The 14,517-nt window shown below is 43.3% G+C and overlaps 1 protein-coding gene across 4 annotated transcripts in view; it reads left to right on the top strand.

Moving 5' to 3' along the window:
• MACF1 (microtubule actin crosslinking factor 1) overlaps window positions 1-14,517 on the top strand; it is a 320,564-nt gene that overhangs the window by 299,680 nt on the left and 6,367 nt on the right. For 3 of the 4 annotated variants that reach the window (XM_055586319.1, XM_055586318.1, XM_055586320.1), the window contains exons 92-97: window positions 114-276; window positions 2,384-2,538; window positions 3,373-3,447; window positions 4,562-4,579; window positions 7,526-7,643; window positions 8,444-8,512. In XM_055586319.1, the coding sequence (XP_055442294.1) occupies window positions 114-276; window positions 2,384-2,538; window positions 3,373-3,447; window positions 4,562-4,579; window positions 7,526-7,643; window positions 8,444-8,512 (598 nt within the window). The remainder of the gene's footprint in view (window positions 1-113; window positions 277-2,383; window positions 2,539-3,372; window positions 3,448-4,561; window positions 4,580-7,525; window positions 7,644-8,443; window positions 8,513-14,517) is intronic. The other variant, XM_055586321.1, reaches the window with a different exon arrangement.

Raw genomic sequence — 14,517 nt, 5'->3', positions numbered from 1 at the left:
TCCCCTCAAAAGGCCCGCATGGCTTTGCTGGATGTCTGAAAGTTTGGGTATGCTCTGGGCAGGTTTGAAGACCAAAACAGCAGGTCTTGTTGACTCCTCTGATCTCTGTCTAGTTGAAGGAATTTGCCAACTTTGACTTCGATGTCTGGAGGAAAAAGTATATGCGTTGGATGAATCACAAAAAGTCTCGGGTGATGGATTTCTTCCGGCGAATTGACAAGGACCAGGATGGGAAGATAACCCGTCAGGAGTTTATTGATGGCATTCTAGCATCCAGTGAGTCCAGTCACAATTCCAAACCCAGACCACACCTAGACTCCTCGCACTTGCTTTGTAGAAGCAGGCTATATTTCTGGCTAAACAGCCTTTCTTAAGTGAAAGCTGAAATCTTGGAGAAGAAGTAATGTACCTGCTTACTAAAACTGGTCTATTGTTTTGATGGGGAGTCGGACCTCATTTTGCTTAGAATTAAAAAAAAAAAAAAAAGCAGGTCTTATTTGACACATTATGGCAAGCAAAAGGTTTAGAAAAGGAGCTACCAATTGTGAATAATGAGGTTCTAAGTACAGGCAGACATTGGAGATACTGCAGGTCCACTTCCAGACCACCTTTATAAAGCAAATATTGGAACGGAGAGAGCCGTTAGAGAGTTTGGTTTCCCAGTGATATAAAAGTTATGTTTATACTATACTGTAGTCTATTAAGTATTCAATAGTGTTATACCTTAAGAAATGATGTATATACCTTAATTTAAAAATATTTTCTTGCTAAAATATGCTGACCATAGTCTGAGCCTTTAGCTAGTCATTATCATTTTGCAGTAGTAACATCAGAGATCATTGATCACAGATCACCATGACAAATATAATAATGGAAAATTTGAAATATTGCAAGAATTACCAGAATATGACACAGAGAGATACGGGGTGATCATATACTGTTGGGAAAATGGTGCCAATGAACTTGCTTGGCATGGATGGAGTTGGTGCAAACCTTAAATTTGTTTTAAAAAGAGGGGGATAACATCTGAAGCATAGGAAATGAAATCATATATTTTATAAGCTGTTACATAGATGCCAGAAACTGACATGAGATACGCCTATAAAATATTTTTTTAAGTTTTTCACAATATCAGTTGTTCAATAGGAATTCAGATTTTTTTTTTTTCTTGCAATTTTATTGAGATGTAAGTAGCATACAGCACTGAATAAGGTTAAGGTATACAGCATAATGATTTGATTTACGTATATGAAGTGATTATCACAGTAAGTTTAGTGAACATCATTTCATATAGGTACCAATTTAAGACAAAAAAATTATTTCTTGTGATGAGAACTCTTAGGGTTTACTCTCAACAGCTTTTATATGTGATACAGCAGTGTTAATTATATTTATCATTTTGTTGTACATTACATCCCTCATCATGTCAGTTTCTGGCATCTGTATAAAAGCTTACAAAATGTGTGATCTCTTGTATTTTTAGCAAAAGGAATAAGTGAGACATTTAGTTAAGTGACTTGCCCAGATCACACAGCACAGCTCACAGATGTGCTGCTTCACGTGGAGGCCCAGGAAGGCCTGTCTGAGGTAATACCTGAGTTGAGACCTAAGTGATGGTAAGGATTCAGCCACATCAAGATTTCAGGGGAGAGACGGGGCCAGAACTGCAGCAGGTACAAAGTGCTGAGAGGCGAGTGAACTTGGCAGGTTCTCAGAGGTTAGCATGGCTGGAGTGTCATGACCTCAAGATTGGTAAGATGTGAAGTTGGAAAGGTAGAAAACAACTATTAATGTGGGGCTTTGTTGGCCATCATGCAGGGATCAGATCTTATTCTCGAGACAGTGGGCCGCCAGCAGAGATTTCCATCTGAGAGACAGCGTAGTCCACTTTATGTCTTAAGAAGTCACTCTGGTTATTGTAACATTCACACTTTGGAAAGCAGTTGTGAGGAACCCAAAGCAATAATCTAAATGTAGGAAAACTTCACCCTGTTTATTCCAAATTGTCACTCTCCTGAAATAATGTAAATATCCAACCTGTTGATAGTGGAGTGAATAAGTATATTCTGAAGTTTGGTGCTAGGTCTCTTGTTTTAAATTGCATAGGGGGTTGGGAGGGTTATGAGTCTGTTAGCAAAAATGCCAAAACCCAAGTGTGTTCTGGGGCATGCTCTGAGTATGCCATAATATATTTTGGGGTGATGTTTATCTTCTTTGTAACTTTTTGTATTTTCTAAGTTTTCTAAAGGGAGCATGTACTGGTTTTCAGAAAAAAAAAAAGTGAAGACAAATTCTTTTAAAGAAGTATTTATATAACCTCCAGCCAGCCAAGTAAGCCTTTTCTCTTAGTTAATGTTCCAAAATGTGATTAATTTTGCTCCAGAGTTCCCTACTACCAAGTTAGAGATGACTGCCGTTGCAGACATTTTTGACCGAGATGGGGATGGTTATATCGATTACTATGAATTCGTGGCTGCTCTCCATCCCAACAAGGATGCTTATCGACCAACAACTGATGCAGATAAAATTGAAGACGAGGTATGAGAAATAATTGTATTTTGAGTACATTTTTGACAACATGTTACTGTCCTGAATTTGGTTGGGTGCAATTGCCATATCAGCCTTTCACCATGTCTGTTGGGACGTGATTATCTGGAGTTCTGTTTGGGGATCCCCTGTTGGATGGTGGAGCCCCCTTGGGTCTCCAGCTATTGAGCTGTGGCTCTGTCTCGAAGAATTCACTCACGTGAGTCACCTCTGTGTGGTGCTCTGCAGTTTCAGAGAGCCTCTCCAGGGCACCATGTTGCCTAGAACAGACTCTGCCTCAGGGTCCAGAGGAGCATCTTCATATGTAGCATTTAAGGGTTGACACATAGTGTTTAAGATGTGTACCCACCAACCTCTCTGCCTATTTAAGAATTGTATCACCCTGAAAACTGCATCATGCTAAAAAGTATGAATTCATTAGGAGCTCATAGAATTGATCCTGAGATGGGAGAGGCAATGGGCCTGGTCTGGGGCGTGGTCCAGGGCCAGGCTCCTAGGTAGAGATGTAAATCGACTCATAATTTGCTGTTAATTCGTCAGTTAATATTGATGCATGCATATTAGCACATTTCTCTGAGGAAATTGTGAAGCAAGATGGAAGAATGTGTTGTATCATTACTGGTGAATTTCTTTTATATTCAGCATCTAACCGAGTCTCCATGAGACTCACGACAGAAGATGAATGTATGTGTTAAAAGCCTGGAATTCCTAAAAATATGTAATGAAGAGCTTCTCTGATGACATGTAAAGATCTTTGTTTCTTTGAAGAGGAAGTCTTGCTTTATCCCTCACACTTTTCTTTTTGTTTTTATTCATTACTAATAGGTCACAAGACAAGTGGCTCAGTGCAAATGTGCAAAAAGGTTTCAGGTGGAGCAGATTGGAGAGAATAAATACCGGGTAAGAAAGAGAAAACCAGTCCTTTGTGGTGGTCATTCCTCCTGTGTGGCCCTTACAGGTGAAAGAGCCTGACACACGACAGATGGGTGACCCCAGCTTCCCGCTCCCGAGGCTTGGAGGACCAGAGCCAGTGGGACTTGATATGCAGTGTCTGGCCCTCATCTTCGCAGGTGTCAGGTGTCCTGTGGGCTAAGATTCAGAGCCCCGCATGGTTGCATCTGGAAAATAGTGCCCTATTTGGTCCACAATTGCTTGTATGAGATCCAATAGAGGAGACATTTCAGAGCCCTCTCTTCACTGCTGAACAGGTCTTTGTGGACGCGGAGGCACCTTTATCGTAAGATAAGGAAACAGCTATCTAATGACTGGCCATTGCCCCCAAAGAGCTGGTTGTCATGAGCCCATATGGCTCAGGGCTAGAAGAGCTGTGTCCAGGCCCCACGGGACTCTCAGCCCGCTCAGTAGTCTTCCCCAGAAAGCCGTGCTGAGTAAGGCCATGAATGACAGTGAGCCATGCTATGTTTTAGCTTCGTTTGGGGCCAGGCGGGGACATAAAAAGCGTCTATGACAGGACTTCTAAAATGTACTCAGCAGCGTGTTGGGATTCTCTAAGGTCCTAAGGTAGATCTAGGATTGGCAAAGAGGATTTAGGTGGCCATTTCAGATAGAGTGGCATGCAGCCAGTTAGGAGCAGGAAAAAGACTCACGGGCATGTCAAAACCGCCTTCAAGGCACAGCAGAGCCACCCAGTGCTGCTCTGAGCCGGAGAGCACTGTTGCGTGGCGCTGCCCTAGATCCAGCCCAAGTTTTGGGTTATAATAAGGCTCCAAGCAGTCTTACCCTGGTCTGTTGAGTTTTGTTTTGTTTTAATTACCTGTGAGAGGGATGAATTAACAGGAGCAACATAGAATGCAAAAGTTAGGTCTTCTTAGCTTGTAAAACCTCATCCCTGAGTCTGAAGCTGGATAAGAATATGGTCAGTATGTGTTCTTCTTGAAACTGTTAACATGATTACATGATTTTCATTCCTTAGTGTTAATTTGACAAAATGTTCTCTGTTTTGTTTTTTTTTTTTCTTCCATTTTCTCCATCCTTTACTCTTAACTGTCTATAGTTCTTCCTCGGCAATCAGGTACAGTGTGCCTTGCAAACATTCTTTTCGGTGGAAATGGTCTGTGTGGCTAATGCTGCCTGTTCTTTGCTATGGGGAGAGAACATAATCTGAAGCATGCCTGGGTCACATCAGGTGGTCTTACCAAGCGGAGAAACTGCTAGTGGGGCAAGTGTTCTAAAGCTGTCTTCCAGGCAAAAGATACAAGTGTATATAATTTTCCATTCAAAATTTGATCAGCTAAAAACAATATTTTGCTGGGCTGAGTTACAAGTATATATAGTATGGTTCCGGGGAAGTCATCTGTGGTATCAGTCTATCCCACCTCTGAAAAGAGCCCAGTCTTGTCCTTCTGTTTTGGAAGTCAGAATTCCAGACAGCACAGTTCTGATTTACACCCAAGTCTTTTGACCATTAACACAGAATTTATAATGCACACTAAGTCAAAAAAGTCTTGGGATATTTAAGGTACTCGGTCTGTTTAAATACCTTATTAATATTTTAGTTGTATTTATATTTTTAATTGTAAGGTATGTGAGAAGTGTGGTGTGGAATCATACTTGGCTGTAGCCTGAAGTTTGCCAATTACGGCCAGCCAGTATGATCTAATGGGATCAAATTAAACTTGCAAAGAAGATTGAATGCTTTTGACTCTGCTTGGTAATTCTAACCTTTTACATCTTTTTGAGGGCTCTGGGGTCCTATGTCTTTAAATGGAAGGAAGTTGCATGGGTAAAATTTGTCTTGGGAAATGAAATCAGAAACATTTGGTGGATTTGAGGCCTTCAATCAATGTTGAGTTCCAGGCACTGCCTTAACCACTAACTATAGTAACATTCTGGGCCAGTGGGAAGAACAAAGGATGGAAGAAAATGAAAACAAGAACAGCCAAACTGACTTTAAATAAATCATTGCAGAAGAGTGCCAAGTAGCACCTAAGGTTGTGCCTGTTTGCTAATGACTGCATATGGGTACAGGGCCCCTTTGAAGTGGTACCGATGTCCTCCTCTACTCCACTGACCTGCAGAGGGTCAGAGGAGCCCATTCCAGTGTTGGGAACAGAATTATGAAGTTCATTTTATACACGAGGCACCTGAGGCCTTAAGGACCACTATGCCCACAGTTACACGGGAAATACCAGAGCCATGACCCAGGTCACTGTAAGGGATTTTCCATGTAAGAGAAGGAAACAGAGCTTACTGTTGCCCCTAAGACCGTCCAGAGGTCCTTGCTTCTCTGGCAACCCCTCTCTGCCAGATTTGTGCCGGTCCCTGTTTGTAGAGCTGTGGTAGTTCCTTCCACACTCATCACTCTGGCCTCAGCCTCTCCAGCCACTTTGGCCTCTGGCTTGGGTCAAACCTCCTTTTCCCCATAGCTCAGTACAAGCAAGTTAGAATACTTCAGAGAGAGCTTTAGTAAGAAATTAAGGGGAAAAAAGAATGAAATCAATGCAATTAGGCTGACAAATCGTTGACGGGGCACAGTAATCTAAGAATATAGCTCAGCTTGGGGTTCCTTCCTAACTCCCCCTGGGAGACGCAGAGCTCCTTTTCTTCTCCCCTCACTTACCCAGAGAAGACCCCGAACCGTGACGCAAGCTGACACTGTGCTTAGATCTGATGGAATCCTCGGTGCCTACCTGCTCCCACTCACAGGGCCAGTGTCTGAGGGCAGCTTCCTTCCTGGGACAGGACGTTCATTCCCTCACGTTTCCGGTCCCCACTTCAGTGCTCTTCACACCACACTAGGCTGTGGCTGCAGTCACTTTGTATAAAAACCTATAACCTGGGTGAGATGAAAGATGAGGACGGATTTTATTTCCTAAGATAAGGGCTTGGGTGGGGGGTGGTATTTTTTTCAATCACCTTGCCTGTATAAATTAACAGTGAGCTTGAGTGGGTACAAAGTCATATGAAGAATTACCACAAAAATACTAATTTTGATAGAGGTTGATTATGGATCCTTCTCAAAGATCCTTTCTGGCATTTTCAAATTTTGTGCCCAGTTTCAAAGTTATGGTTCTCCTTTTAACTTTGAAAATCTTAAGTAATTGAATCCCCGCGCTCCCTCCCAGCCCCTGCAGTTCTCTTTGAATTAAACAATTTTAGGAATTCCGTTTCTCCAACCATATGTTTGATTTTTGTTTTGAGGTCTCATGATTCTCTTCTGTTGCCTCTTTATTTTGGGAAGAGGATAATTTATGCAATAGGAAACTCCAAATGTTGATAGGGTTGGGAAGTTGGCATATTTGGCAGGAAAAAAAGGAAAAATAAATATCAGAAAATCATGCTTTTTTAATATCGAAATGATTGTTGAAAACTACTTACAGTCAGCATGGTAGATTAAAATTTTAATTTCAACTAAATTTTAGTATAAACACTATCTAATCATTTGTTCAGCTGAAGAAAATTTTCTGCTGGTGACAATCACAATTAGAGAATATTTAAGGGTTTATTTCTAAAATAATGTGGAAAATCAGATTTCCTTCTAAGCTTGTAATGATGATGATGCTTTGCAAGGGTTTCCTTGAGACTTGAGATTATTTGCTGTTTTCCATTTAACTTTTGAGCACACTGTATTCAGAAGCTGACATCCACCTCACAGCTACCTTCTCTTTTATGGAAACAAACTAGCTTAACAAAGAATTGTAGTGGATTTTAATTTGGGCAGTGTCTTTGAAAGACTCAAAGTGAGCTAAGGCCTTGTCTGCCCTCCACCTTCCCCTTTGGGGCAGGGTCACAACCCTCAGCACTTAAACTTTATTCCAGTAGAAAGTACGTCAAGACCCGTGGCCTTTAGCTTTTCCATATTTTAAGTTTTCTGTGAAAAATGCAAAAGAGTGAGAGTTAAAATTCACCCCAAACTGCGAACTTGTCACTCCATCTGAATACAATCTGCTCCGTTAGGGGCGTATCGACCCGCCCTGCCCCCCAGCGCCCTGGCTCACCTGTGTCCTTGGCCCTGCAGTTCGGGGACTCCCAGCAGCTGCGGCTGGTCCGCATCCTGCGCAGCACCGTGATGGTCCGTGTTGGCGGAGGGTGGATGGCCCTGGATGAGTTCCTCGTGAAAAACGACCCCTGCCGAGGTAAGAAGCCACGCTCAGCACGTGTTACTTGTCAGCCATGCCCTCACCACTGGTCTTTCGTGATTCCACAGGGTGCTAATAGTGGGGTCTGTTTGGTGTCTGTTGTTAAGCTGCCCAGATGTCATCCCAGTTAGTGCAGATGGGAACTTGGTCGGGGTGCCAGGGCAGACCAGGGGAGAGATCAGGAGGGGTGGATGCTGTTGAGGGAGATGGGTTTCTGGAAACACAGTAAATAAGAATTAGGAATTTATTAGTGTCGTGAAATATTTCCGTGTGAGGTGTTACACTAACACCAGCCTGGAAATAAGCCCTAAAAAGGCCTGTCAGCTCCCTGTTCGTGCTGCTGGTGACCTTGCCTGGAATTTGTGCGTCTCAAAGTCGGGGAGGGTACTAGGCCCCTCCGGGGAGGGGAGGACTGGGAGCTCCTTTAACCAGAAGGATGAAGAACATCTGGCAGCGGGCCTGGGCACTTGTAAGGCAGGGAGTCACCTGAGTGGGTCCATGAGGTCTCGGTCTGCTTCATCCTACAAAGGCTGGCACACTAGCCCAGAGGCCAGAGAGAACGGCCAGCTGAGTGTGAGCGATGGCGCCTGCCGCTGGAGGCCTGTGGGGCCGCGGCAAGCGGGAGATGGTCAGATCCCGGTCGTGCATCCCCTTCAGCTGCTCCTTCCCTTCCCTCTGTTAGCCGAGCTGCATGTGGGTACGCAGGAGCCTCCCCCACTCTCCACCAGTTTGTCCTTCTTGACCAATTTCTGCGTTTCCTGCTCTGTTTCTTTGTGTTTATGTATTTTTCATTCTAGTGCACCATCCTGGGAGTAAAATAAAGCGCTCTGACTCCAGCTCCTCGGTTTCCAGTCAGTCTCCCATAGGTTGGCTTTTAAGCTTTGTCCCTCTTACCCACATCCCGGCCCGTGAGAATGGCTTTGCTTTTTAAACTTCAGCATCTCTTGGCTCTGTGGTACCTGCTGCCTTTATGAATGCTTTGAAATAGCCAAACCATAGCTCTTCTAACTATTGTAAGTTGACAAAGCATAAAATATGCCTGTTGAGACAGTATCCGTGGAATTTGTTCTGAGTTTCTGTTTAACAAGTACTTACAGGTTTTTATACTACACACTATTATAATCATTTTACCAATAATACATTTTCACCTCTAGGAGGTGTAGCTACTATTATTATCTCCATTATATAAAATAGCAAATTGAAGCACAGAAAAGGTAAACAACCTTCCTGAGGAGAGGCAGCTAATCAGTGGCAGAGAAGGGTTCAGATCCCACAGTCTGGCTCCTGACCTACATGCTGCGTGTCTCATGGGCTAACATACCCACCACCATCCCTTCTTACATGTGTGTTACTGCGTAATTAAATTGGTAAGGCTTACTTTATAAACCTAACAGAAATGTTTGCAGTACTGTTACGTCACTTCTTTGGATGCGACTTATTGTCAGAATCTGAAGCATTTAGAGCTAAAGGTTCTGGGACTTCCCTGGCAGTCCAGCGATTGGGACGTGCCTTCCAGTGTAGGGAGCACAGGTTCAGTCCCTGGTCGGGGAGCTAACATCCCACATGCTTCCTGGCCCGAAATCCAAAACATAAAACAGAAGCGATATTGTAACAGATTCAGTAAAGACTTTAAAACTGGTCCACATCAAGACAGTCTTTAAAAATTAATAAAAAATAAAGAAGGTTCTCACATGAATTCAGATATGCTCATAAATTCCTCTTAACTCGTTCTGCATATACTCCAATAAACCCAGAGTAATAATAGGGCAATAATCTTCATTAGGAATTTCTTTTTATGAAGTAGTTAGTTTTAAAAACACTTATTCTGATAAAAACTAGAGCAGGTTTAAATCTATTTTAAAATTTAATTATATCACGAACCAATTTCTTTGCTATAAAAATTCCTTTGATTATTTCCAATGAGAAGCAATATATATTTCTTTTTAACCTTAAGTCAGTAAAATAAGATTATTCATTTCCAAATCTATTAATAAAGTTTTATTTTTCATGTCATGTGTGATTGAACTAAACGAAAGAGAGATACTGCATGTGACATTCTGGAATCGTTGCCTGTTTGCTGCCTGCTCTACTTGCTCTATTCACGATAACATTGTGCTGCTGGCCAAGGAGAACACTGCTTGCTTTTCCTTGTCTTGTTAGCTAGAAATTGGAACCCCCAAGGATATATGGGAGGGCCATCTAGGACCTATTTTCTATGGAACATAGTAGCCTTTTTCAGCATCTCTTGGAGCAGACAAGGTAAGGCTTACCCCTATGCCCTCCCAAGGGTGCCCTCATCCTGATTCCATTGGCTGTAGAGTCCAGAACTCCTGTTAGGCTTAGATATCATAACTCTACCATGAAGGACAGGATGAGCTACATCTCAGCAAATAAAAGTTGTGCTAATAAAGAAACACTTAAGGGCCCAGGCAGATGTAATAGGTGACTTGGAAGGGCATGAACGTCACAATGAGAAGCTGCCTAGGATTCTGTGAGGATTACTGTGGCTTCTTGAATCTCCACTTTGGTGGACTTTTTATTCATTTGGGTTGCATTTACTTGGCTGTACCACAGAGAATGTTATTCTGTGGACAGTACAAAATTTATGATATAATACTAATGTTGCGTAATTGTGTTATCTGCCTTTACATAGCTGTTTAAGATGATGAAAGCTATCTCAGCCTGCACATTTCTTTAGCCAAATGTAAAGGTTAAAGTAGTCAACTCAGTAGGTTCCTGGTACTGCCAGAATTGGAGATTTGACTTTCTGAATTGAGCCGCGGCAAAGGCAATCATGTTTGGATGGAGATAATGAATACGTGCACATTTACCCTAGGGGTCCGTGAATGTTTCTGAGCATTAGACAAATTATATGGTGAAATACATGTAACTTACCATCCCGACCATTTTTAGGCGTACAGGTCAGTAGCACGTTCACACTGTTGCACTAGCGTGACAATCCACAAGCTCCCATCCACAGAACTCTTCACCTCCGCATACCAAAACTCTGCCCGTTAAATCCACAGAACTCCTCACCTCCGCATACCAAAACTCGGCCCGTTAAATCCACAGAACTCTTCACCTCCGCATACCAAAACTCGGCCCGTTAAACAGTGGAAGCGAACTCTAACTAACAGGCATGTTGCAGCCAAAATCAGTGGCTAGCAGTAGTCTCTTAGAAAAATGATGATCTCTCTGGTGGTTGAAAAACTGAACTTGAAATGACTGCCTTTGGGGTCTGGGCCCCAAGATATGATCTTTTTAAAAAAACAAGGCATGGTCAAATGCATTTATAAGTAAGCAGGTTTCTTTACTGCAGGACTTTTCAGAGTTTATAAAATGCTGATTGCATTAGGGCTCTCCTAGAGAGAGAGGGGGAAAAAAAAATGTAGAATCCAGTGTTGACTAAACTTCTCTTCATAGGAAACCCCTCAGAAGCCTCAGTTTGGGAAATGCTGCTGTAAGCAATGAAAGACCATGGAAGGCTTTTACACTGTTTACAGAGATCAGATTGCTATTTAGAAATTCAGTCTGGGGAATGAGGAGTGAGGGAGGGATGGGGTTGAAATGAGAAACACAGAGACCATTTGGAAGCCTGTTACAGTGGTCCAGGGTTGGGGAGATGCTCCGTGAACCACATAAGTTTGAGGTGTGCCGGAAGTCTGAGGGGATTGAAGAAGAATTAGAAGGTGGAGTCAATAGTAGACTGAACTGCCATCGTGAGGCAGGGGCCTACGTCAACAGCCAGGTTTCTGCTTCAGTCATGTCTAATCAGTATTGAGACAAGGCATCCAGGAGAAGGTCTGCACTGGGGGTGTAACTGAGAGGCAGGCAGGACCTGATGATGGTGCTAAAGTCTCAGGTGGATAAGCTCCTCCCCGGGTTGAAAGTCTAAGAGGGAGAACAGGACTGTGGACAGAACCAGGGGGACATCCGCATTGAAGAAGGGAGTGGGATGGGGTACTCTGCTGGAGGAGACAAGCAGGGGTCTTAGAAGCCAAGGGAGAGTGTTTCAAGAGGAAAATAGTAACTCCCCCACTTGCAAACGACAGCAGCAGAGAAGAGTTTTTACCTGTCAGATTTATCTGGTCTTTACCTGTGTTCAGCTGATACACATGAGTGCACACATACTCTGTCAATACAGAGAGCACTGGCCAGAGTGAGGTAAATGGAATATATTCATAACATTATTTTTGAGAGTGTACACTATGTGTAAAGTTTTTTAGAGCAGTTGCTATTTAGTTGCTAAGTCATGTCTGATTCTTTGTGACCCCATGGACTATATATATAACCCACCAGGCTCCTCTGTCCATAGAATTTCCCAGGCAAGAATACTGGAGTGGGTTGCCATTTCCTTCTCCAGGGAATCTTCCCAACCCAGGGATCAAACCCACATTTCCTGCTTGGCAGGCAGATTCTTTACCACTGGGCCACTGGGGAAGCTGTAGATCAGTTGACAAGTACCAAAAACCTTGAGTGTGCATCCTTTCTCCCCAGCAAATCCACTTGTAAAGACTTACCTTAAGGGAGTCATCATGGATGGGCACAAAAACTTTTTTCACAGCATTGTATACAGTGTGTTAAAAATTATGAACAAACACAACACAGGGTTGGTGAAATAAACTCATTTCAATATGATGAAATAGTACTTTGCAGCTAGCTGAAGTTATGTCAGATACATCAAGCATGGAGGAATGTTTCTGATGTTTCTGCATTTTTTATATATGGACATACATACACACAAAGTTGTGCAGAGGAATAAAGATACTAACAGTTCAATAGTATTGTCCCCCTAAGGTTAAGCAATTTTAATTCTTTGTAGTTTTCTGTAGATTTCAACCTTTCTACAATTTAAAAGCATCCCCTGAGGCAGAAGTGGTCTGTGACCCTTGCCAGTGATTGCCCCGGGGAGGGGGGTTGTTAGAGGGGCATGGAGCCCAGAGTGGGATGAGCTCGTGTAGCTGATGATGCAGGGAGCTGGGGGTGGGCAGAGAGCAGCTCGGGCGGAAGATGAGGATTCTGGTTCCAGTTCTTGCATAGTTTTCCCTGCCCTCAGCCTCTGACTGTTGCAGTTTTCCGTGACATGGGGATGCTGACTGGCTACCGAGAAGAGTCAAGCATAGTATTTACACGTGATCATGCGCTGTAAACTGCAGAGTGCATGGGGCACATGTTATCATTACATTATTGTATTTAACATGTAATTGCCCTCATCAGTGATGCCATTTCAAAGTCTTCCTCTTGTGTCACTGTGGTGGTTTCTGGAGAGTGAGCTCAGTGAACTGTTAAGTCTCATAGGTTTAAACCACACGTCTGAAGTTCTGCCTGGCCTAGGGTCATAAACAGCTCCTCGGAGGCGTCGCGGTCCTCAGTTGAGTAACGATTTCCGTTTGTCAGTGTTCCTTCAGCACTTGCTGTGCGTCCGCCGTTGTGCTGGGCACGTTAACAAACATAAGATAAAATAAGTATTTAGCAACACAGAATGTTATTAAGTACCCAGGTTAGTGCTGAAGGAAATTCTCTTTAAGAATCATGAGTTTAGACACTGAGGGAAGTGCTGGAGTTTGGAAAAAGGATGAGTAAGGAAAGGGGGCCCAGGAATGAACCTTGAAGGGCATGTTCTATTGGGGCCTGAGAAGGAAGGAAACAGGTTAGCATTCCAGGAATGCTACACCGTCAGACAAGAAGGACCCTTAGACATCAGTCAACCTGAGTGATCACCTGTAGGGAGGCTGAGGAAACAGAGCCCCAGGCAGGAGGGATCACAGCTGGAAAGAGCCTGGACTGTAACTCAGAGGTTTTGATATCCAGGTTAGCCCTTTTAAGCTGATATTCTGATATGTTATGTCAACTTCACATATTGAAAAAATTTGGATTTGACTTAGAAATTTAAACCACTCTGCTTATGAAGCCTTGTGCAACCTGATTTAAAGTCTAATTCCACCAAGATTCCTCAAATTTCTTGAGGACTTGTGGGACTGGGCAGGAGAGAGGAATGTGTACCATTACCTGAAATCTTCTAAACTTGCAGTTTCTGGCCAAAGTAAAACATCTAATATAGGGGAGAATGGTGAATAGTTTGTCTATGATGGTTCCCTTTTCCCAGGCTTTACTAACAGTCCAGTTCGTTTAGACCCATCTTAAACAGGGAGCAGCTTGGGGGTGAATAAGGAGACAGAAGGTGATCACAGAATTAACACCTTTCAGTGAGGAGTGACTTAAGAACACGTTGCAGAGGAATTGTTTCTTTTAAATTCATAATGTCTTTCGCAGTTAACGTGTGTGTTGGCGGTACTTGTTATCTTCCGACCGAATCCAAACGCGGGGTTCTGGTCCGGTGGCCCCGGGAAGCACTGCTGTGTTCCCAGGCTCTCCGGCCGGCGTCCCTCTCCCCCCACAGGTCTGCCCTCAGCTTCTCGTGGCTTTTAGCTTTTGACCGAATGGTTTCTCACTGGCAAGTTCTGTGCATGGTCTTGATCTCTTTCTCTCTCTCCTCCCACATGTTTGCTTCTTAACAGTTCAGCCCAGATGTTTTTACTGTCCCGAGTTCCTGAACCCCTTTCTTTAGGATTATTACCAACTGAATTCAAGTACAAGAGTCTAGATCAGTGGTCCCCAACCTTTTTGTCACCAGGGACCAGTTTCAGGGAAGACAGTTTTTCCACAGAACCAGGGGAGGGGTAGGTTCTGGATGATTCAAGTACATAACGTTCATTGTGCCCTTTATTTCTAATTGAATGCCGCTCCTGGTCTAATAGGAGGTACCGGTCTGTGGCCCAGAGGTTGGGGACCCTTGTCTAGATGATGTCAATCTCAGTGATCTGTTTTTCTATACTGTTTCATTACTGTGTGTCCTGCAAGAGTTGAGCAA

The sequence above is a fragment of the Bubalus kerabau genome, chromosome 6, assembly GCF_029407905.1.
Source record: "Bubalus kerabau isolate K-KA32 ecotype Philippines breed swamp buffalo chromosome 6, PCC_UOA_SB_1v2, whole genome shotgun sequence".
NCBI classification, from domain to species: Eukaryota; Metazoa; Chordata; class Mammalia; order Artiodactyla; family Bovidae; genus Bubalus; species Bubalus kerabau.
Note: the sequence above shows the minus strand (reverse complement) of the source record. Positions and strands in the feature narration are given on the sequence as shown.